The sequence below is a fragment of the Aythya marila genome (assembly GCF_965140915.1).
Source record: "Aythya marila genome assembly, chromosome: Z".
Taxonomy (NCBI): Eukaryota; Metazoa; Chordata; class Aves; order Anseriformes; family Anatidae; genus Aythya; species Aythya marila.
Window position 1 is genome coordinate 15,399,321 of NC_139080.1, and position 24,582 is coordinate 15,423,902.

The window sequence follows — 24,582 nt, forward strand, 5'->3', positions numbered from 1 at the left end:
GATTTACTACTTCTGATTAGTAGCTACAATTTCTTCTGTCATTGTTATCAAGAGCATTACTCCTTTTCTTCAGCTTCAAGAGGCTTCAGATCCAATTTTCCTGTCCCTGAGTGTAATGTCAGGGAATACTTACAGATACTGTTTGCAAGAAAGGTCTGCCTATACAGCTGTTGCAATGGAATTGATGACAATTGGTTTATGTTGATTTCTCAGAAAGATTGCAGTAAATAACAATAAATTTGTTGATGGATCTTGTTCCAGATCTTAGGTAATTAAGGTTATAGTCCTTTAACCGAGTCATGCTCCAGACATGGGATTGCCACCGTTTGCACCGCGTCTTCTGAGAGTGCATGTTGTTCCCCTTCCATGGCTGAAGAACTTTGCAAATCTGCCCAGTGATATTTTCAGTGGACAGCATAACAGAGACAGCGTTTGGTGTATTTGTGTGCCAGAAGGATTGCTGCACCTCTGTAACCATGGAACTTGTAACCTGAGAAAGGGAAAAAAGGTCCACTCGCTAAAGATGCAATTACCAAAGAAACCCAGAATAATTCAGAACAACCTTGAAGCTCAGACACTGGTGGTGAGAGGACAAACATCCTTTTCCTTCCATAAAACCCATGCATCATTTGAGCCCGTTTTGACAGAAGGTGAGTTTGAATTTGAGTCTCTCTTACCATTTCTCACTTATGCAGAAGTGAGTGGAATCTCCTAAACCAAGTGCTTTGAGAGAAATGTGTTTGCTGTCTGATGATTCTCCTTTACTTCTGGTTTCAAGTCACGGTAACAACTTTAGGACTCTGGTTTTGTCTAAATAGACCTGACAAATTCATAGAATCATAGAATCATAGAATATCCTGAGTTGGAAGGGACCCTTAAGGATCATCAAGTCCAACTCTTGACACCGCACAGGTCTACCCAAAAGTTCAGACCATGTGACTAAGTGCACAGTCCAATCGCTTCTTAAATTCAGACAGGCTCGGTGCAGTGACCACTTCCCTGGGGAGCCTGTTCCCGTGTGCAACCACCCTCTCTGTGAAGAACCCCCTCCTGACGTCCAGCCTAAATTTCCCCTGCCTCAGCTTAACCCCGTTCCCGCGGGTCCTGTCACTGGTGTTAATGGAGAATTCTTTGCTTCTGTTTCATAGTTGTTAGGCAATCCTATCTGTGACTGGTTTTTCTAAAGCCTCCTGGAGAGATAGAGATGATCATATTGGGCTAATATTTTAAGAGTTGATGACTCTTACAATAAATCAAACAACCAAATATTAAAGCTGTTTCTTGAAACGGAGTAAATTTATTGGAATTTTCAAGAATGTGAAATGAATCATGGGCCAAATTGGGATGGAATTCAATGGAAACTAGGCTTCTAAGTCACTAAAATGCTCAGTGAGGTTTTCAGAAGCAGCTGACTGCATCTTTGGTTGCCTAAACCCATTGCTATCACTTTTTTTTTTTTTTTTGAAAACAAAGTCATGTGCTGTAATAATCCCTTCTGCAAAACAAGATGTTGAGATAACAACAGAAAAAAAGTATTGATTTCATTTTGTTGCCAAGTACAAAATAGTAAAGGTCAAAAGTAATGCTCAGGTACAGAGTGTGTGAGGTCACCTAAGTGAAGGTTTGGAAACTGGAGAATTTTCTTTTTTGTATTCAGTGCTTGTGTGTCAGGGTTCAGGGATAAATGAAGCTGTACCACAGAGTAGGTCTTCAAAGTGCTGTTTTGATACTTGATATACCAATACTGGGGAAGACATTTTTTCAGATCGACTGCTAGACTCTATTCCTAATTCAGTTCCCAAAAGAATGCACAGGAACACAAAATCAAAACACATTTGGCAGCTGGAGATAGATGGCCTCTATCTTCTCCTAATCTTTCAATTTAATCTACTGGATCCAGGAGAAACTAATAGGAGACAACATACAGTATGAAGAGCTGGAAGACGTAAACAAAAATATCACACTCTTTTAAAGTAGGTTCAGTAAAGGCAAATATTTTAATAGCATTTGAGTTGCAGATCCATCTGGGTCTTACAACATTGTAGTAATTCCAGTTATTAAAAACTACAAAAATACACTTTGCTGCTTTTCTGAATATGTTGAATATCCCCGATAAAATAGGCATGGAAGTTAGGGTACAGTCAGTATTGTATCAGTCTCAATATTTAGGGTACACTCAGTAGGCTCAAAAGCCACTGGCTGCATCTGTGAGAAAGCTACGAGGAGCTGAGATGCCATCACAGACACACCTGGATGTCTGTGACACAAGAGGGAGGCATGAAGATAAAATCTGGAATTAATAGCAGAGCACAAGGAAGAAAGTGAACAGAGCTGCTGGGAGCTAATAGCACAGTGGAATGCGTTTCAGTGTTCTTGGTGCTCTGCTAGCCTGGGCCCATGAGGTTTGGACCCTGTCCAACACACAAGACACTAATGCACTGCTGTACAAGGCAGTCAGGAGGAAGAGCTCCTGTGCATGCCCAGCCAGAACAACTGCGACTCCTGCTTGTGGCAGCCTGCTTCCGACGTGGCATCGCAGCAGGCAGAGGATGGAGCTGTGCCAGTGTAAGCAGCACACGCAGTATTCCCTAGAAGCTAGAAGAAGTGTTGCCTCATCCCTGTTAGGGCACCGTTGGCTTATCGGAGATGACAATTATGTTTCTTGTTTTCCTTTATGTGCTTTGGAAGGAGTTTCTTTCATCAGCTGTGTGTCTGTGGGAGTGCGCTACCTGTTCTCTAGTGGCCTTGCTACAGATGTTCCTCTTTTTCTTTAGGGAACTCAGAAGCAGCTGCTTCTACCTACTGTCATCTGCCTTGCATCCTCCCATGTCTGCGGTATAGTTAGACATAAGAATTACAAAACAAATACAGGAGATAACTCTGAGGAACTACTTCATCAAATGCCATGAAGAAGGGAGAAAGAAATGCACAACATCAATCAAGGCTCTTTTCTGCACGGCTTTGGACACCACATGCTGAGTCTGATGACCAGGCTTGGTTCAATGGCATTCCAGTATTTCCAGCGATAATAATCACTGACAGCAGAGAGTGTTTGGAGTAGGCAAAAGATCCATGGTTTTGGCCAACACTAACTAAACTAGGATCTGGAAAGGCATCTGTAAAATTACGTAGGAAAAAAAGAAAAAAGTCCATATTTGTGACTAGAAGAGTAGAAACAAAAGAGGCAGCAGCACAAAGGTATTGCACAAAAATGATTGCAAACTGGGAAGAAACGGAGCAAAGATTGGGAGTGGGATAAATAAAACAATGAGAAGGATTGTTGGCATATTAAATAAAAATCACAGGGAGGTAGCTGTGAAAGCAGTGTTAAAAGGAGGGGGATTTAAGTATACCCATAAATCAAGGAGGTACAGCAGAGCACATGCTGCAAGACATTGTCAGGAACATCAAGTCATTTTGTTGGGAATTGGCCCAGCATCATTGTTGTATACATGTGATGATTTTTTGCCACTGCTGTCTCTAGAACATAGATATTTGGAAGGCTATTTTAATACTATAATCATCCTTCATTGATGTAGTTTGGTGTCTGTTCAGAGTGCTGTATGCCACAGGTATCTTCATCATGGGACTTGCTTCATCATGTTACTGCTGCTTCTCGCTTTTTTTATTATTTTTGCTTCTTCTCTGTTTTCTCCCATGAGTTTTTTTCCCAGCAATCTTGTGCTTCTTCTTCTTCATCCATTTTTTAACTCTTTTAATCTGTGGGCTCACACAGAACTTTCTGTCTCCTATGTAGAGACTGCCAGAGCAGAAATCAGTCATCAAAGAAAAAAATGAAGAATAAATAAATAAATATCATACTTATCATTCACCTACAAAAGCATCATGAAACATGCTTAATCTTATATTCTATAGTATGTCAATTTCCTTTTGTCTGTTTTCAGATATGGAAACTGGTAGTACCAAAGGTTTACATGATTACACTGTCTTCCAAAGTCTGAAAAAACTTTCCTGCTTCAGTCACTCTGAACAGAACCACAGTACAAAACCCTACATTTCTACTGAAAAAAAAAAAAAAAAAAAAAAGTATGTAGATCACTTTATTATTACTATTGTGATCATCATGGAAATGGTCTAGAAATGAAAAATTTCCAGTATTACATACAAAACTGCCAGTTTAACCCAAACATTGTAATATTGTACCAGCCAAAATAATAATAATAAAAAAGTAAAATAATTGAAATTGCTTATGTGCAAAAGTAAAGCCAACTATTGAGTTTAGGCAGGGTTTGTAGGGGATCAGGACTAGTAATACAAAAATAATAAAAATAAATAAATCAGAGAACCTAAGGTGCCTAAGTCCTTTTTCAATGCTGAAAATGAAGCACGTGTCAAAGTTAGTGCAGGCTGAATAAAGATCAATATTTTTATTGAAAAGGAAATTAAATTTTAGCAGCCTTAAGTTCAAACAGCACAACAATGGACGATTCTTAGATCACACACAGTCTTATGTTTCAATGAATTTCTGTAAGCAAACTAAGATTCTACTTGTTAAAATGATGCCTAACAGGTTTCAATTTGACAGTACCCCTCTCACAGTGAAGCACCCAAAACATTTCTTACATAACAGCTTCTAGGTGACACAGGCCATCAGCTTTCTGGATCTCAAACCTCTCCACTCTGGGGAGAATTCCTTTGGGAATTTCATCTGAAATTTTCGTGCAACAGTTAAAGGCCCCGGGAAACAAAGCTAAAAAGAGTAATAACAAAGTTAGAAATGGCTTAGACATGAAGGGACAACCCACAGCTTAACTTCACAGAGTCACATGCTAGTTGAGGTTGAGAGTGTCTTCCTGAGACCATCTGACCCAGCTTTCCTGCTGAAGCAGCATCAGCTGGAGCAGATAGCCCAGGACTGTGCCTAATTGAGCTCTGAGCATCTCCACAAATGGACACTCCACAACCTCTCTGGAAAACCTCTTCTAGTGTCTGACCACCCTCACAGCAAAAAATGTTTTATTGCATTCTTCCTTTTTACCCTCCTCTCTCGTCCTGAGATCTTGAATCAGCCTCATTATCGTTTGTCTTTGAAATTATTAATGCTATTGCTGGATTTTGTGTTGTCTTTTTCCCCTGGGGCTTGTGGGTTCATGACTGAATGTGTCTCTGCTAGGGAATGATCTGCAGATTTTTTTTCTGCTTGATAAATACCATCTTAAAAAAAAAAAAAAAAGACTAGAGGTTAAAAATCAGATGCTAACTCAAGATTTTTTTGTAACAAATAGTCACACATTGCTGTTTGTTTTTCTTCATTGCTAACACAGGTGTACACCTTCTAAAGGGATTCCCTCCGAGAGTTCAAGTACAAGCTGAGCTATGTGGTTGAGGGATTTTTCTCGGATGTGAGAGTCTTGGGATCAAACCCATGTTTCAAAGTGAGCACAACAAGGACTTCTCTGTCCCAGCCAATGAATCAATCTGTGTAAGGTAGGGAAGGAATCTTCCTATTTGATTTTATTTTTTTCCTGGCCATGAAAAGAGTCATGCTGTTTCTTAAGTAACCATTCAGCCTTGAAGTGAATAGATAAGAATAAGTGAGAGAATCCATTTTCAGTGGTTGCTGTAAACAAGAAAATAGAAGGCTCTTCACAAAATTTCCCCTATGAAGACTGTGTGACCTGCTTCTCACAAGAATTCTCTCTGAGAGCTAGAATAACAGGGAAGGCTGGCAGAGCTGCAGCAGGGAGCTAAAGCAGCTAGCAATATAGTAAAATTCACTGAAGGCCAGTCATGCTACCTGCTGCAGCTTGCAGGATGTTTTAGTACCCGGTGGGGTAGCTGACAGAGACCTGGGACTGCGCAGTCAGAAGGGAGGGTGAAAGGCAGCAGCTGCTCTGATAGTCACCTCCTCGGCAACCCAGAGAGGAGGCTATAAATAATTGTATGGTGCAGAAGGACTAATTAAGTATTGTATGTTACATGTATTATTTCCCTGATGTCCTTTTCTTTTCTCTCTTGAGAAGAGAGAAAACAGCATGCTATTCATGAAGCCAATTAATTCATGTTTGCAAATTCATGTTTTCAACTCTCACAGCACCACTAAGTTTATTTTTTTCTGAGGGTTTATGACTGTTAGTGACTGAAATATGAGTGTTCATTGTTGCCAGTTGGTTCCTTGCAGAAAAATTACATAGGAAAAAAAGCTCAGGGAAGGGCAATAGTATCTTGAATGTTATCTGAGGTCCAGTCCTGTGCTTCTCTGAGGTCTAGTAAACTAAAAGCATTGCAAGGCCAGCACCGCCAGCCTTGGGCAGAATCACCAGATACTACAGAAGGTTTTAGGGTGAGGCAGCTGTCCTCCCTGCTGCATGGCTACCATTGTTTGCCCACATTCACTTCATGGACTTACCAGCATCACTTGCTTTGTTTCCTTGATCTGGATTGTATTGAACTGTCCTTCGCACACTTTATAACCGAAAATTAATAAATTATTTTTGATGTACTTTTATAGCTGTATGAGCTGTATAAGCATATGAGGAAATTAAATAAAAATTAACAAAATTAATTGCTAATTAAAATTTAGCAATTTTAGAATGAATTCAGTTGCCTGATGCTCATTCAGTCTTTGGACTGGAGCATTAATCCTCTCTAAATCATGCAGCTATGCAAAAAAATATGCCTCAACATGTGAGAACACACAACAGACTCCAATTAAACTGGTGAATACACGGACAGAAAACAGACTGCAATTTTGTAGTAGAGTGTGAATGAGGTGGTGCTTATTTCCCTGTCTTACAGAGACTGAGAACCTGCTAGTAACTTTTTGTTGGAGGTGTGTGCTTAGGGCGGCAGTCTTGCTTTCATAGGCTTGTATGGCTATTGACCCTGAGGAACTCCAGTCTGCTCCAACTTCACTGCTCTTCAACAAAAAAATAAGCTATCACTTTTAAATAAAATGTGATTTTTTATGTTATTGTTGTTCTGTACATGAGTGCACAGTTACAATATGGCAAATAGAAATTAATTAGAATTTAATAGAAATTAAGTTTAATAGAAATTAAAGAACAGTCAGGGCAGTGAGTCAAGGAACTCCTGTATCTCCCCCAAGCCCCAGGAAAGGGACCTGTTGTTCTGGAGCACTGGTATGATTTATTAACATAACTGTGCTCTGATCCCATAAGTGGGAAGGAACTAGGTGGTAATAAGCAAAGCTAATGAATTCAGCCCAACCCAATACCAGAAATATGTTTGGGCTTCAGCAATTAGGTCAGGCTCATTAGTTGTTAATCAGTGGTCAGCACAGTGGTTAAAAGAAAAGAACTGTGTTTCCACACAGATGTTGGCCAGGTCTTTTATTGCCCTTTGTCACTGTAAGAGATTTTTTCAGTGCTGCCCATTTCACTTGTCTCAGTGGCCCAGTGACACAATGAGAAATCCACGGCTGCTTACCAAAAACTGTTTAGACCTGTTGTGTGACACTGAGCCTCTTTAATGAGGACACTGAAGGAGCAGCTGACAGGATCAACAAGCTTAGCAATCATCTTGAGACAGGTCCACTCAGGGATCACTCTGCTGTTATTTCAGCTCTGCTGTTATTTCAGCAGGTGATATTACTCGCTTTGGTGTTTATTCCTTGGTAACACTCACCTAGGAAAGATCCACTGCTATTTAAATGTTTTGTGTCCTACTTTGGGGTAGCCTCTAATACTTCAAATCCTGTGGAAAATTCCACTGGAGCAAGTTAAGCACCCTTGCACAGGGCAAACGAGTAACTGGAAAACACCCTCACTCACCCAGCCTTCTCTCTCAAGGATGCCTAGGAAGGACCTCCTTTACGGATACATACTTTGCCACTGTGGCTTGTGGAATACACTATTACTAATCTTTTCATTATACTGGATTTATTTAACATGCTATGGATAGCTTTACCGACTTCAGAAGCACTGGAGAGAAAGGACAGCCTTGTCTTAGCTTCCATTTCTTATCCTCTACCCCGCCAAACTCAGTATGTAGAAACTTTTTTCATCATTTCTGCTTTAATTTCTTTGGTCATCATTCTCAAACCCAAGAGCCACAGGATAGCAGTTGAGGAAGGCCATGCTGTCTAGAGTTCAGGCAAGAAATGTTACTGCTTCCTGCTCACTTTCTGGAGCAGCCATGAACATTTCTCCAGTTTTGGGCTGATTACCCTAGATCTTTCCCACTTACAAGAAATTGTAGTGCCTGGTGAAGGGACTTCCTGCGGAATACAGCATCAGTAGCAGATGGCTATTCTGCTGGTCTCTGGCTGCAGTTTTTAGGCAGGCAGGGCTACATAAATGTTCCCCTGTGGGTAGACACTGGGGAGGAGAAACACAGCAGCCATTGGCTCAGCCAGGCTCTTCTGTAGGAAATCTATCACAGCAGGACAGGTCATTGTCTCATATTTTAGCTGAAGGGGACCAGGTGGAGAAAAAAAAGAGGAATTATGGAATCACAGAACTGTAGGGGTTGGAAGGGACCTCAAGAGATCATCGGGTCCAACCCCCCTGCCAAAGCAGGTTCCCTAGAGCAGGCTGCCCAGGTGGGTGTCCAGATGGGCCTTGAATATCTCCAGAGGAGACTCCACAACCTCCCTGGGCAGCCTGTTAAGGAGATGAAGCCACATAGAAATAGGTAGTGAGTGATGGAGCCATGGCATTCCCTACCCCTGCGCCTTTTTGCTCCGTTTAACCAAGCACAACAGAAATGCTGGGCTGTAGGTGGGAACAGTGGGAAAGACATTTCTGGTCCCCACCTCAAATACCCGATAGGAAGGTCTTGCACTTGCACAGACCAAGGGAGTCCTGCAAAGATGCACACAGTTGTTAACCAGAACAGGTTCTTCCAACGTGCCCTGTGTTCAGACAGGCAGCTTATCTTGCATGGTGAAATCTGGGAACCTGGGGCTCTTTCCATGTCTAAACCGAAATGTGAGATCTGCTGCTAAAGTGTCTCAAATTCATCATGCGTTGATGCAGCCCTGCACTGATTGCACAACTTCGGCACTGCTGGGATTATCAGCAGCAGTCATTAGTGTTTCCTAATGGAATTCTTCTGTGGTTACAAAGTAGGCTTTGTACATATGCACAAAAAGCCCTTGCATTGATTAACTGGATTAATGTCTTGATTAGTCAGACCATGATAAGTATTAAAATGCTCTAGTCTCAATACAGCCGTTCCCGTAGATAAATTTCCCACCTTAATCCAGTGCTGTTGATTTATGACCATAAAATCCAGGCTCAGCCCTCAGAAGGAAGATTTCTCTCAGAACACCTACACTTTATACTAACTTCTGTAAGGCAGATCATTTAGTACTCGTTTGCTAATGAAGCTGCCAGAAAATGTTTCTTTCATCTAAAACAAACTTGGGGCTGATTTAAGAGTTCAGTACCTTAAAGCATGTCTTCCTAGCTTAACACAAAGCAGGTCAGTAACTATTTCATTATGAAGAAGGCTCTGATCCTGCTTGGCAAGTGAACAAAGCAGGTTGCTAGAATCCTTGGCAAATGCGGCGTAGTTGTACTCTGTTAAAACACGAAGGTTGCTCAACAGCTGGCACTGAGAGGGGAACTTGGATGCTGAACTGTGCCTGATTAAACCCTTCCTTCTATTCTGATTGTATGAGAATACACAAACCTGAAGTACAGAACTGAAAAAGAGACAAAGAAAAGATTTAGAAGGGATTCTAAGCTATATCTGCCAAAGTGGTGAAAATAATATTTAATAAAATATAAACCATAACATACAATTTTCTGGCCTAGAATAAATATAAATGAAGTCATTTAGTGATGCCTTTTCTGCTCTGCTGTCAATTGTTGTTAATATGGCCAGTTTCAAGCCAGGAGGGCTGACTGGAGGCTGACAGATGGGTGTGCCACGCAGGCCATGATTTGCAAATATGTCTTGGTCCATCAAATCACCATCAGTGTGGAAGCTTTCTATTCCCACGCAGCATCCTTGATGCAGGATGAAAATTGGCAAGCACTATGTTTCTGGCCACATACTGGTGTGGTCAAAGAAACACTATTATCTAGTGCCTTACCAGAAGGTGAAATTCCTACTTTTCTTAGCAAATAAAAAAAACATGTAATGCCTTGCACATTGCAATGCAACAAGAAGTTGTCGTATTAACATACATCTCTTACTTTTCTATGAAGAAATGCAGTTTAATGAGAAGAAACCCATCTCCCACACTGCACAGATGACCCTCATGCTGACCAGACCAGCATTACTAGAATGACTTGACTGGAATAACTCCAGCTAACTGCATCAGGAATACCCAGACAATCTTATTTACTTGTTATTCCAACCCTGCAGCATTTAGCACTCATTTTGGATGCTTTTATTATGTAAGAATTATCAAGTTTCTGTCTAAATATCTTCAAAATTGAATATATGTGGGAGTTTTCAAAAGAGAAATGTCTTCTCAATCTGAAATTCAGATCAACCACCTTTGAAATAAGTTCCTTATCCAACCTGCTGCTTAGCCTCTCATGACTGCCACAGCAGGTGTGACAGTGTCTGACACTGTAAAGCCATCATGCTGAAAGCAATGAGTGGATAGGAGAATATAGTGTTTTTTTTTTGTTGTTGTTTTTTTATGTGTGTGTTTTTTTTCCAAAGCAAAATTGCCTTTTTTTTTTTTTTTTAATGAAGTTAAGGGAAAAAAAAAAACAAAAAACAAAAACAAAAAAACTTCCAGCAAACCCTTCCTGCCACACTTCAAAACAGTCTTGCTCTGCTCGTTTTCTGGCAGTGCCTGGCAGACACGTTCCTGCCTGCGGCTGGGTGTAATTTGGCCACCAGATGGCTTACCTGGCGTCTGTTCAACAGCGACCAATCCACAGCCACGAGCAAAGGAAACTTCTGCAAATCGGCATGTAGCAGCCCAAAACTTATTCATGCCTCTGTACCGTGCCACTGAAATGAACAGATGCATAATGGCCAGCGGAAGCCGAGTGCTGGTTCAGATGAGGGTAGGGCGTGCCCATACCCATACAACCAGATGCAGTTCTGCCTTTTTTATTGCGGGCTCTGCTGTTCGAATGTTGTTGGTAAACGTGGAACATGTTTGTGTAAGGTAAATTAGACGATGAAGGTATTTCCCCTGCCCCAGGTAGTTCAGTGTGACAGAATGAGCGCTAAGAAAACCTTTACTTTGACCTGTGTGTGTGTGTGTGTACATGCCGTTGCTGTTGTGCAAGACCTTGCTGACTGGCCAGATCATAAATCTAATGGAAAGGAACTCACACAGTCTTCTCAGGCCAGCAGGTGCAGTGGCCATTTTAATGGGACAAAAAGTTAAGGCACATTTTGTCCATGTGTTCTCTAAATCACCAGGGAACTCAGCATTTCCCACTCCTACTGTAACCAGTGGAAAATTAGGAAAGTGCAAGTGATATTTGCAAGAAATTGCAAAGGATGAAGTTCTCCAGAATTTGAGTCATCTTCTCTGAGAACACAGCTTATTTTACAGTAGTAAATTACAAAGAAACAGTATGAATTCAAGCACAGCACTGGCTAATCTGTTTGGAAAGTTATTTTGATGGAAATACAGGAAGAAAAGAGCAAGCATTAGGAGATCTCATGGATCTTTGAGATGCGCAGTGAATGCGAAGCAAAGCTGTGAAAACCTCTTCTCTGCGTATGAGAAATTGGTTATTTGAAGTAAGTCTTTACAAGCATTTTGAAATCTTTGCCACCAAGGACATGTGAACATAAAAGGAAAAAGAACAAGTGATTTTCTAGCATATTGCCTCTCAAGAAGCTCAGAAAGTAGGAAATCACAGCTGAACTGGAGAGATACCTTTAAACAAACAGTAAAATTTTATTACGTGTTCTGTCGGAAATTACTGCTTTAACGGTCTTACACCTTCAGCAATGAAAATTTCTCAGCTGCAGTGTTCCTGACAGTATTTGCTATGACAGATTACCCACACGGCTTTTCCTCATTTAAGCCATTTTGCAGAATGACAAAGTCCCCACAACTGTTAAGGGAACACGAAGGAATGCTCAGGTGAAACTTATTCCAGGGAAACAAACTCCAGTTGTTCTACGCGGGTTAGGAGAGCCAGCTTTCAGTTTTAAAACCTTCCCATGCTACAGCACAGACCTTTAAGCTATCATCTTTGATCCCTTGCAGAGCTGCAGAGACTTAAGGAGACACAATTCCAGGTAGACACACCTTGGGATTTTTTTTTTCTTTTTCCTTTTACTTTTAGGAAATTAAAACATAGAAAGAGATAAAGCACAGTGGTACTTACTCTCAGACGTCCGACTAACCGCGACTGTTAGGAGAGCAAGAACAGTGACTAAGTTCACATCCATTCCTCCCAGGAGCCGGGGTGCGCTGAGGGAGCCGGCAGCGAGTTACAGGAAATATCTTGTGGCCCGACCTCCCGGCTGCTGGGGAAGAACGTGATCGCAAGCCCCACCCTGGGCAGCAGCTCGAAGTCGGCTCTGTCCTCTGCAGCACAGCGGGCTTCAGGTGGCCTCCTCTTCTTACCCCTTCTTCCCTGCTTACACGGGGAAGTCTCGGACAGGTGGGAGAGGAGGCTCTGCGTACGCGGCAGCACTGAGGCCGCTCTGCCTCACCGCTGCATCCCAAGCCCTCCTCGCTGAGGAGGCTTTTCAGCAGTAGAAGTGCTGCTTATAGAAATGCCTCGGAAACAAACATTTGCAGGATTAAATCAGGAGGACAAAAAACCAAGCACCTTTGTTATTAGATATTGCCTTTGTGTGAAAGCTAAACACGCGACCACACAGGCCAAACCCGCTGCACTGTAAACAGGCTCAGCCCCACAGAGCCGCTTGCCATGCACCAGCTTTGTGTTCGAGTCTCGTGTTTTCAGCTGGTGAGAGACCCTAAACAAGGGCCGTGCTATTCAGCATGCCTTAGCCCCCTTCCAACCTGCTGGTAGGGCAGCAGCCATGCTGTTCGTGAAAGAGACAGGAACGTTTTTTTGGCAAAAGACAGCTGGGAATGGTATACCTGGTGTATCACCCTTCATTGTCTCATAACTCTCATTTCTGCAGCCATGTCAATCATTCTCTGTGACATTAGAGGAACACTCAATCTGAACAAATGTATGGCTCTCCATGGGAAAAAAAAAAAAGTAAAGTTTTGTATTTGGAGGCTGATAATATCTATAATTGGTCTGTGAATGGCATCAAAGAAGGTTTTCCTGATTCATGCAGGGGAAAAACTCTGGGGAAAATAACACCTGAAATTTCCTGCTACAGATGACATAGGTCACAGGTTCACATTTTCTAATGCTTGGAAGGATTACCGTGTGGTGTCTCCCTGAGCTGAGAGAGTGCACCAGCAGCAGGTGGTTTCCATATTTTGCCACCTTCCACCACTGCCAGTGCCACGCAGGCTGTCTGCTGGGACTTTTTCTAAGACCGAACCTGAAGAATCAGCTCAAGAAGTCCATGGACTCTTCAGCCAGGCTCACCTTTGCTCTGGCTCATTACAGCAGTTCTTACCATTCCTAAATTTCCAGAGCACAAGATATAATAAATTGCTAGCCTCAGTGACTTTAATCTATGCTTGCACTGTCCCCACACCAGTTTTACAGTTCAGCCTCATAATAAATTACTATCGTGTGATCAAACTGACCGGCTATTACAGCTTTACTTCGTAGCTCTTGGTTCCTGCTTGACACTGTTATCTACCAGGATAAGAGAATAAGGCACCTGCAGAGTACTACACATTCAAATGAGGCTCTACTGTGTTAAGAGGAGAAGATAATGTGTGCCACTTCACGTATGATTTCGGGGAAGTCGTTTGTGTTGAAATCAACAAGCTGACTCATTGCTGGCATTTAATTACAGTGAAAAATCTGTTAAAAAGTCTAAACTGCCACTAGCAAAGCTAAGACAGCTCACAGCACCTTAATTAATATGAACTTAGGTAAGGACAAGGCTATTAGCAGTGTTAATATACTTCAACGTAGCACAAAGAGGAATAGGCTGAATAAAACAGGTGTTACTGAAGAACTAAAGAAATGGCTTCCATCAGTACTAATGGGGTTTTATCTCCTCAAAACTGGGTGCTTTGTGTCCGTGAGGGTACTGACACCAAGTATTTTGCTCTGACAAATGCTTCGCACAGGTTCTCCAGATGCAGTTTTAAACGCCTGGTGCAGACCGCAAAATTTTCAGTCCAGTAAGAGTGTAGAGCATGCCGAGCTGGAGCAGCGATGGGGTGGGGGAAAAACCAAAGCACCCCGTGCGAGAAATGCAGTGTTCCCAGGTGGCTGCTCAGACATACATAAAAAACATAGAAAAATACATAGAAAAACCAAAGTACCCCATGCGAGAAATGCAGTGTTCCCAGGTGGCTGCTCAGACACACACACACATCCTGTGTCACACAAACAGAACAAACGCGGATACCTGCAGGCATTCATTTCCCTGCTGCTGACAAAATGCTATGGCATGCTGAATGCAACTCACTTCTGCAGTCAGATTACTCAATTTTAGCTCAAGTTTTACATCTTCTGTGCCTTCAGAGTTCACAGTGACATTTACAGCTCCATAACAAAATGAATGCATGTTCAGTTCAATGGGAAAGTACAGCAAGGAAACGATGATTATGGCAGACCCGGAACATGATTTCCACTTTATGGAGGCTGTGTAATGTGCCAACAATTTAGAATGTTACACCTATTAGAACAGGGCAAAATGTAAACTGAGAAAATAACTCCATTTTATGACATTGAGAAATTCAAAATAAAAATAAAGCCAGGAAACAATGGCAAATATTGTGCTATGACTCCACTTAAACACACAGGCAGCCGTCCAGCATACAGAGAAAGAACAAGGTAGCCAGAAATTCTTTTCCCAGAATTGCACTGACATAGTTGACAATGGCATTAGTTGCAATTACGGCTGGAGGAACGTGAAGGCTTTTATTGACATATTCACCTGGACTGAATTCAAACCTCAACTGAAAGCTCTAACCTGCAGGCAGAAGTATTGCAAATGAGAAGGCAGTCATTCCTCTGCCCTGGGAAACAAAGCAAATTCTTGCTCTAGTCATTTTTAAACTTCTGTCTTGAATTTGTTCTACTTTGAATGCTGGAAAAGCTACGCCTGAGAGCAAAGCCTTGAATTTTTGGACTGCGACTTTCTCCATGCTAAAATGCACTGTGAGGTGTCTCACACCTTTCTCCAATTACACAGGCACAGGCAGGAGTAGACGGCCCTTCTTTCACCCCCTGCTTGCCCTTGAACAACTTTCTGCAGTGAAAGGTACGGCACGGGGAACAGCAGACACAAGCTTCTGCCCTGCCCGTGTACCTGCACCCCAATCCAAGAAGTCCTGTGCAGCGTGCACCAGGGCACCGAGGCCTGACAGCCTCCAGTCTCTGGAGCCAGACTTCCAACAGAAGTGCTGATTACTGGCAAAGAACAAAACCTCCAATTCCGTTTGTTAAATCAGGATAAATCCTGTTAAAACAACTTTGGACCATTGCTGTCTTCAGCAAGACTTAACTTGAGCCTTTGCTCTCGGCTTACTGGTAGAAGTAATGGACTTAGACTCTGTTACTTCAGCGCTTCCTATTACACTGATGAGGCTCACAATAATCAACTTGCAGTAACTATTTTTTTTTCCTAGAAGGGCTTAAATCATGAATGAACAGAGAACATAATTTACAATCATACTTTGGACTTCCTAGAGATATCTCCAATTGCTTGTGTAGGTAACAAAATCCCAAACCACGATCTCTTCAGACAGCCCCGATTCTAGACCACGCCTCACACAGACAGAAGGAAAAGAGAAGCACCTCGAGGAGACACTGGAGCACCCAGTCCCTCCCCGCAGGCCGATGTCCCCGCATGCTGCCGTGCCTCCTTCTCACTGCCCTGCTGGGGCTCAGGACACCGTGCAGGAGTTGCAGCCCCGGCGGGGGGAGATGAGGGCACTTGTCCCAGCCTCTGCCACTGCCTGGCACCTAGGGGTGAGGGTCTGAGCCTGGATCCCCTGCTCCCTCAGCGGCCTCCTGAGCAGTAGGTTATTATAGACTGGGGTGGAAGCAGAGCTCAGTGGAATAATGCAGGCTTTTGTGCTGGGGAGGAGGCTTCAGGCTCTCCACACCAGGAAGACGAAGGTGTGGTGCCAGCTCTGTTTCCAGTGCCAAAAGTGCAGAGAAACGCCTCCTTTTTTCTACTGTCTGTTTCAATAAAATGTCCCTTACAGGTATTGCATCTGAAGCAGCTGACCCCACAGATACTCTGCAACAGCCAGGCATTTAACTGCAGGTGCCTTTACTGGATTTTAGCTCTTACTGTGGTAGCATCTCTCTTCCCCAATGGAAACAGCATGGAGAAAGCATGAGCAGAGCCCAGGATTCACCTCACAAACTTTCTTTAGGACTGCCAGAGTCCTAAATTCAGTCCATCGTTGCCAGTGGACTGGACGGCTTGGCTGCCAGCAGAGTGTTTCCATCGCCTGGGGATGTCCACATTAAAGCCTTTCCATATCTCCAATGTGACTTTAGAAGTTAACATCCTGTTATGGAGGTTGAGACAAATGACCTATTTCACTGGAAAAATGGACAGAGGGAGAAACAGAGGATGTTATTAATCTCCCAGGTCAGGGAAAAAAAAAAAAAGTGCAAAGTAAGTCCTCAGGAAGTTGTGGAAGTTGTGAAGTCCCTGTCTCAGGCTAGCAGCTACAACACTTCCCCTCTCAACCTCTCTGCCCTTTACAAGCCAGTCTTACTGCAGAGGAAGACCATGTGAGAGAGGCTCTGAGAGGCCCCGCATGCACTAAGAAGAACGGACAGTGGAGGTTTTCCATGGCTGGCTGCTGCTTTATTCAGGTGACAACCTGATGCTGAGATATAAAATGGGAAATAAGAATATTGGTATTTGTGTTTCTTGATAGAACCAATTCTGCATGCTTTCCTATAGAGGTTCTTTTTTTAAAAGATTTTATTGGCTACATAGCTTAGTTCATTCTCCCAAACCAAGCCCAAAATGCAAAGTTTACATCAGTTTTCCACACACTTTTCCCAACTCTGTTTCCCAAAGGGCTTCTCATGACAAGGCTGAGTACCAAAGGCCAGGTGTTCCTAAGTTTTGTTGGCATATTTTTCATCGTAGGCCTTAACTGGCTTTTTGACGAGACAATGAGTCTGTTAATTTGGATTCCGAAATGCACAAAACAGACTGTGGGAGGGACTGCGCGCAAACACACCATCGGTGAAAATGCATGCCTGTAGAGACAATATCTGACCAGCGGTCTGGTTCAGCATGATGCTTTTTTTCTAACCTACTTCTCCTGAGCCTGAAGGAGCTTGAGACTGTTTTTCAGTCTACCTGGATTTCCCTAATCTACCTGCATGTCCCTATCTTTTAAACCCCAACGTTGTATGTGTAGGGGCATAACACAAGTGACAAACGTTCAATGGAAAATAGTCAAATCAAGTTTTTAAAAAAAGGTTGTTGCTCTTTTCCACAAACATAAATAAATACAGATGTTCTGGTCTTATGTGTTGGCTAAAAACATGTTTATGGTCACAGGAGACTTACGCAGGGGCAAACGCAAACACAGCCACGGCACGAGGTTATACTAACAGGGGCTGAGAGGAGTGCACGACAGATGTTGCATCAAAGCGTGAGGATCAACAGACTTGCAACAATTCTATGGGGAATAAATGTGATTTTCCCTCTTTTCTAACCCAAATTCACTGACTGTTAGCATGGCTTGTGAAGTCACTATCAACCCTGAACTATGATCTCTTGCAGCCACTGGTTGTACCGGGAAATTAAATTTTGCCTTGTAAGCCATCACGCCCACATTACATCTTCGTTACTGAGCTGGCACCAAGGATTTTGGGCTGCCTCTCGTGGTCTCCTGCCTGCCAGGTAACAGAGTCCCTCGCAGCTCTGGGGCCATGGCGTGGTGTGCTTGGTTATGCATCCACAGGATCAAATGCACACTTTACCTGTGCTCAGCGTAAGTATGGAAGCTGGAGAAGAGGAAAAAGAGCTTCACGACTTCGTTTATGCTTCTCACAGCCAGAGTTCAGACAGAAGAGGGTTGCTTTGGTGAAGGACCTTCCCTTTCTGAAGGGTGCTGGGGCCCTGATCGTGGCTCTGTGCAGAGCATGAGCCAGAGTGCTGTGTTTTTACCCCAGGTCCGTGCATGAATTTCCTCACAATGCTTATCCTGCGTCAAAGCTGCCAGGCAGCTTGGTGGAGATGGGGCTCCACTGAGTGAGGAGCCTTCATCCAAAAACCTGCTTGCCCTGCATTTTTTGATTTTAAGTTCCCCTTCTTATAAAGGGCACAAAAAACTTTGGTGCAAAATTCTACTTGAGATTTTTATTTTTTTTTAAGAGAAATTAAGAAAAAAAATCAATTGTGTGGGGCAGGTTTGGCAGCTCTCTTTCTGGATGACCAGGTGCATGAGTTTCACCAGTCCAAGAGAAATGGAAAATGCTAACATTTTGGAAAAAATATATAATATATAATTTGCAAGTCTATTACCTGAAGCAAAACAAGACCAGGACCATTTCCTCTCTTTTCATTTACATTTTTATAGTTAAATATTACCTACAAGATGTAAAACAAACTATTTAGATTGGAGACTCCTTGGTAAGGGATTGTGTCATAGTTACACAACAGACGAGTGATTGAAACCTTCCTGCACTACCCAGAACAAATACATTATTAATAAGGATGTTGTTAATGATACACCTGCTTCTGCAGTTCTTACTCACTAATACCAGGAAGAGTTTTGTTTCTTGTTTGCTGGATTTGGCTTTTTTTTTTTTCTTTTTTTGCGTTTCACTTCAAGAAACGTGGCCACCACCACCACATATTCCTCACTTACAACAAAGGTGATGCTGTTAAATGGGCACAGCGAAGCAAACCCATCTCCCAGATAACTACTTGGGGCTGCACAGGGCTGTCAGAATACAATTTGACCCCCGAATTGGAAAGACACACCATTGACTTTGCACTGAAACCTCTCCCAGGTTACGCTGACCACTGGAAGTCAGGCAAGCAAACACTGCCCCACGCTGTGTCTCTGCCCTCAGGCACCCCCGGCCGCGGGCTCCAGCCCACCCCTGGCATAACGCCGGGGCAAGGACGGGGCTGTGCAGCGGGTACGGGCTGTGTGCCCTGCCGGGAGCCCTGCTCACCACCACAGTCCCTTTGCTCCCTCTTCTCCGATTACCCGATGGTTTCCAGCCCCTCAGACACTTGGATGGAACAACGCCGTTGTACGTTTGTACTTGGGGCAGGAAGGAGGTTTACTTTGGCAAGTGAATTTATTGCCTTAGTTCCTCATCGCTATTCCAAAGCCTGTTTGCTGGCTTTGGAAAGTGGTTTGCAATAACCTGCTCTCTTTCTGTAGTTCTAAAACCCAAACTGTTTCATCGTTTCAGGCCAGCTAGCTGGACGTGACTGCTGTGTCTTTTAACCGTGAAATTCCCTGCTAGAAATTGCCAGGTTTGAAACGAGCTCCTCTCTGGAGCTGTCTTTTTTTTTTGAAAAACTACATTTCATCCCAGCATTCCCCAATCAGCTCTACTTCTTCAGCTTTGAAGAATTTCTCTTTGAACACACTTATCTGGCCCAGCTTCCCTGTTTGTTTGGGTTTTGTTTGTTTTGTTTTTTGTTTGTTTTATATATATATATACAAGCTTAATTAAGGATCTAGTGAGATTAAGCAACACTACGAAGCACTTGTGAGATAAAGGTATCTGTGCTAAATGTTACCAGCAGGTGACTTGTGGAGATAGGAATAGTAGAGGGAAGAAAACGAGTGTCAGGCAAGAAGTTTTGCTTTGATAAATTGCGAAGGGATGTAACACCTAATAGCATTAAAATGTATTTCGTGCATGTCACGGGACACTTCTGTTGCCTGTTTTGATTCTGAAAGCCTAGCAGCTACCTCCTCCAGAAGGCCTGAGTAACACAACAAACCTCACAGCCACTCTCATGGCACAACAGAAAACCAGGCCAAGCAGGTGATAAACAAACAGCTTGGTAAAACACTTTCTCCTCCGTTTACCTCTGCAAGCCATCGCCTTCTCCTTTAAGTAGGCCATTAATTTATTCCCCAAATGCCAGCAAGTATGTGTTTCTTTGGGACAGAAGTAAGCAGAAATACCAAATTCCCTTTGAAAATGTGATAGGAGAGTGTTTCCAAACAATGTCTTACATACAATTTATTCTGCCACATTTTTTCAAGCCTGGATACAATATATATTTCAGAGATTTTAGTAGAAGCTGTTCTCATTACCCAGAGTAAATCTGTGCTCATTACCTCTCTAGAAGTAATGATGGCAGTTTGCCATACTGGCTGGAATCTGAGCTGAAAACTAAAGCTTTTATCTCCATCAATAAAGTAACTTCTGCCAGGGAAACTGGCATGATATCCTTGCCTAAGAAAACGTCATCGGTGCCAGGGAAATAGCCTGTTCTCTACCTCGATCAATACTGCTGCTTTTGAGATGCTTCCCCCGCACCACCGGTGTCAGGTGCCATCAGCAGCTCAGCAGCAGAGCGTTCAGCTGCGATCATGTAACTCACCCTCACCTCTGCACTTGAAACCTCTCACCTGTTCATTGCTCAGGGACGGCTCAGTGCTAGGGTAAAGGTCAGGCAAGGTGGTCCTGGAGGTCTTTTCCAACCCGAGTGTTTCTGTGATCCTTCACGGAGGCCCAGGGCATGTGCACTCTGTGTGGCAACGCAAGCAGGCTGACTGGAAGGGCAGTGCTTCTGCAAGCTGGAGGGGCAGAACAACTGGATGGAGAAAAAAACAGTGCAAAGCAACTCTGCCTTTGGTGTTTTGTGTTCTGGCTTTTCATCAGTGTTTTCCTGTTCAAACCACAAACAAATACATTTCTGGCCTTTATCCTCCTCCACTGTCCTCACTTCTCACTCTCAAGTGTTGAACATAACTTTCTGGACAAGCACGCACCTGCCCTTCTGCCCACTGCTGAGACGAACGGCCACCAGGCCTACTGCAGCTTCTGTGTTGGCATCGTAGAAGGGTTAGAAGGTACCTAAAGGGGAACGTGGGGTTCATCTCACCTTGCCTGCAGCAGAGCTACCTGCCTCTGCTCCCATTTCAGTCAGCTGCCACCGGGTTAGGGCAAACCATGGCACAAGGAGTGCAACCCTGTGCGCCAGTAGAGGTCTCTTGTGGGAAGAGCTCCACGGTGATCTGTGCACCACTGCACGGCCTGGCTGGCCCCACGCGGATATAAGGGCAGTCCGTGGTGGTTTGCTGTGAGATGGATCTACGTTGTTGCCCAACAGATAGCTAGGATGTAAAAGCATGTTGAATTGTTCTTACTGTGGGGAAGTAATGTACAAATGAATTATGTGCATACATTTTTATGGTATGAAGTTGTAGCATGCATTTAGTTGCTTATTTGCGTTTGATGCACAAGACATACAAAACCTCCACCCGAACATACTTGCAAATCATTCAAACTTTCACCTCAACATGTGTCTAGAAGAAGAGGAGACCTGTCTCTCTGAGGACTAATGAAACAAAAACAGCTAATGCTGAAAGGTTTTGCTAGCTAGAGTATTCTGTACCAGAACCCCCCAAGCCCTACCCATGAATCCACAGTAAGACCCAGGGTACAGCTGAATGCTTGGTTCTATCCATTATAGTTAAACGAACAAATAGGTTATTTATTGAGGTTACATTGATGGAGCCTTATTACTTGAATCTTACGGTACTCCTTTGTCGCAGAACATTTCGCATTTTAAGAGGGGTCCTGATAAGATTTCCTTCTAAGTTGTTGGCAGGAATACATGAAAAGAAGCTGGTTTTGGCTATCAGCAATTTAAATTGAAATGTGAATGTGAAACCAGCAGCATTACAAACTTTTGAAGTGTCCTTGCGGGACTGAACAGTCTGCTGACGTAAATGACAAAGTGACCCTGAACATTGTGGATGCTGGAAATTCCTTCTGACATCATTATGTCTGACATCTTTGGCTTTGTTTCTGTACCACAGCTCCTGCACTGAAACTCACAGCTGCCAACTTAGGCTATTGAAAAACTTGTTACAAATGAGCAGCGAGCAGATTAAGGAAACTACCCCACGCCTCTTCAGGAATCTTTACCGAATGCTGTGCATTCTGAAGGCAAAGAATGTCTAAGATCAAAGTAAGATCAGGTTTACTTGGAAGCATGAGGAAGGCTCCAAGAAGAATGCTAATACTCCTTGGGCAAAGGAGTTGTTTCTGTGGTGGATGTGGCAACACAGCATAAAGCCCGACGTGGGGAGATACCCCTGCCGTAGCTGCGGTGTTCAAATTCACTTCCACAGATTGCTCAATACAAATGTTTTCAGTCATCTGGTTTTGATTAAACACATGTTTTTACAAAATGCAATCTATTTAACACTGCTGTCAAAAGGAATACAGTAAAATTTCTTTTAATTGCTTCTCAATATTCTGAAGATTTCCTTAACATTGCTTAACATAAAAGCTTTTTTTGCTAAGTAGCAGGATGTCTGGGTCTCCTATACATTCAAACACTCCTCCTTCCCCCAGGAAAATTAAATACAAATTTAGGTTACAGAAATAGAAAGTGATTACATAAGCATCAAAGGAAAGATGTGTGATACACATAAATACCAGTACAATTTACCTTTAATGTTACTCTTCTGTTATAAACAACAGGAAGCGGTTCTACGGTGCAACATTCAAATGTACATTTCAATGTAGAGAACACAGAATTGAGGGTACCAATTTAGTGTTTTGAGGAAAATCTTACTACTGTTTCTCTAATGAATGCAAAGGGTACTTCACCCCGACAGCACTTCTTTGCTTCAAAGCAAGGTCTGCCCGCAGCAGGGAAACAAATCCTAACTTGTGGACTCAAATTGCCAGTTGATTAAAGCCCACACTATGCAGTGCTTACAGTACAAATTTCTACTGCTGTGAATAAATTTGCATAAGTGACAGAACTTAGATCATCTCAAATAGTTAAACTGAAATGTGCTCTTCTGCTGCATTTCATCACTTTGCTTCATTGTGAGAGGGGCTGACGGAGTAGATATATATATATATCTGTATTCAAAATGAACATTGTACTAACAATTCCTTAGATTAAATTTTAACCCCTTCCCTCTAAGTCTCTTTCTGGAACTTTATTTCCATTAGCAGAGGAAATGTCCATCCAATAATAAGCCACTATCAATAGGCTGACCACAAAAAATAAAATTATTTCAATTTAATTCAAACTCACCAACATTTTCCTTGGAGAATGGCATCAATTATGAATAATTCACTTATCAATATCTGGTTAAAGGCAGACGATCATTAATACAATGTACTTCACTGCAGAAAAAAAAGCACCTGTAGTTATGTCAAAATACAGATTACATTCTGAACTAGGATATAAATTGATAGAAAATGCATTCTTTCCTTCTGTTAAGGCCAACATGCAATTAAAATAAATTTTATCTTACTTTTTTTTTTTTGGGGGGGGGAAGGGGGGAACTGGGGATTCAAACATTCAAACATTTTTAACTTGGCAATTATAAGAACCTACTTTTTAAGACCGCAATCCATTAAAATCAGCACAACCACTTCCTTCGACTTTAAGTTGTGAGACTTGAAAATATGTGGAAATAGTTTCAATTGGTATATGAAATGTATGAATTAACAGTAGTATTTTAGTGATATGTATTGCACATTGTGCATGAAGTTACTACCTTGAGTAAACAATTTTTTTGTGTGTAATTCACATACTTTTTGTATTTCATATTAATTCAAGTGTGACGCTGCAGTAAAGCACAAATTCATTAAGATACATTTTTAGGGTTGGTTTATTTTTGCTATGTTTTTTCTACACATGGCAAATATCACTGCATAGCTGGAAAAATCAATGCAGTTGAAATGCACTGGTAAGAAAATGTTAGGCAGTTCATTTGTAATAGGGAGGTGCATCTCCTAGGTGACGTGGGCTGAAACAAATATTTGACTTCTTTTTTTCTTTAACCTGGCTACCCACAAACTGGGTGTCACTTTACCTTAAAAAGCTGTCCATGGCCTGAGATAAAGTTGTCTAAATGTCAGGAAGAGGCACAAGATTAAGGTGCCTGTCTGGAGAGGGACTGACAGAAGTCACACGTGACAGGTGCTTGCTGCTTTCCTCAATATATTCATTTCTTTGGTAGAACTGCTAGAAATGCAGAAGAGTATGTGCATTTTTAAAGTACTGAAGGAGTACCCCATTATCCGACCTTTAAACACAGCTAGAAAGAGAAATCATTTCAAGTAAGAATCAAGCATCTTATGGTACAGTACCAGTCTGAAGGGCTGATGAGGGATATAGTTACCAAAAATATTAAATGAGAATCTAAAAATGAGAAAGTGTTAATTTTCCACGTTATTCCTATGCACATTTAACTCTGAAACAAATCTGGATAAAGCCCAAAACTCTACGCATATATTATGAAACAAGAATATATAACTTTCTACAGTGACTTGTACTCTTGCACAAAAGATTTTTATTACTGGCATTTCCCAACCTGTAGTTCAAAACACATTACAAACAGGCAGACTATTCTTGTTGAGGGAAGGCACAGTTCGAGATGGTGTA

The 24,582-nt window shown here is 42.4% G+C and overlaps 1 protein-coding gene across 1 annotated transcript; it reads right to left on the reverse strand.

The window, feature by feature from the left end:
* Positions 1–1,931: 1,931 nt before the first annotated feature.
* On the reverse strand, positions 1,932–12,456 carry CCL28 (C-C motif chemokine ligand 28). The gene is made up of 3 exons (XM_082783121.1): positions 12,246–12,456; positions 4,585–4,711; positions 1,932–3,760 (listed from the first exon to the last, which is right to left on the reverse strand). The coding sequence occupies exons 1-3, from the start codon at positions 12,307–12,309 to the stop codon at positions 3,604–3,606; spliced, it is 348 nt and encodes a 115-aa protein (XP_082639247.1). The 5' UTR covers positions 12,310–12,456; the 3' UTR covers positions 1,932–3,603.
* Between the last annotated feature and the right edge of the window lie 12,126 nt (positions 12,457–24,582).

Bases quoted from the DNA above. Each gene is read 5' to 3' on its own strand.
- CCL28 (XM_082783121.1), bottom strand. From the start codon at position 12,309: ATGGATGTGAACTTAGTCACTGTTCTTGCTCTCCTAACAGTCGCGGTT. The intron at 4,712-12,245 runs GTAAGTACCACT...TACTCTTTTTAG, and splicing joins GGTTAGTCGGACGTCTGAGA to CTTTGTTTCCCGGGGCCTTT. The intron at 3,761-4,584 runs GTAAGAAATGTT...CTGCTCTGGCAG, and splicing joins TGTCACCTAGAAGCTGTTAT to TCTCTACATAGGAGACAGAA.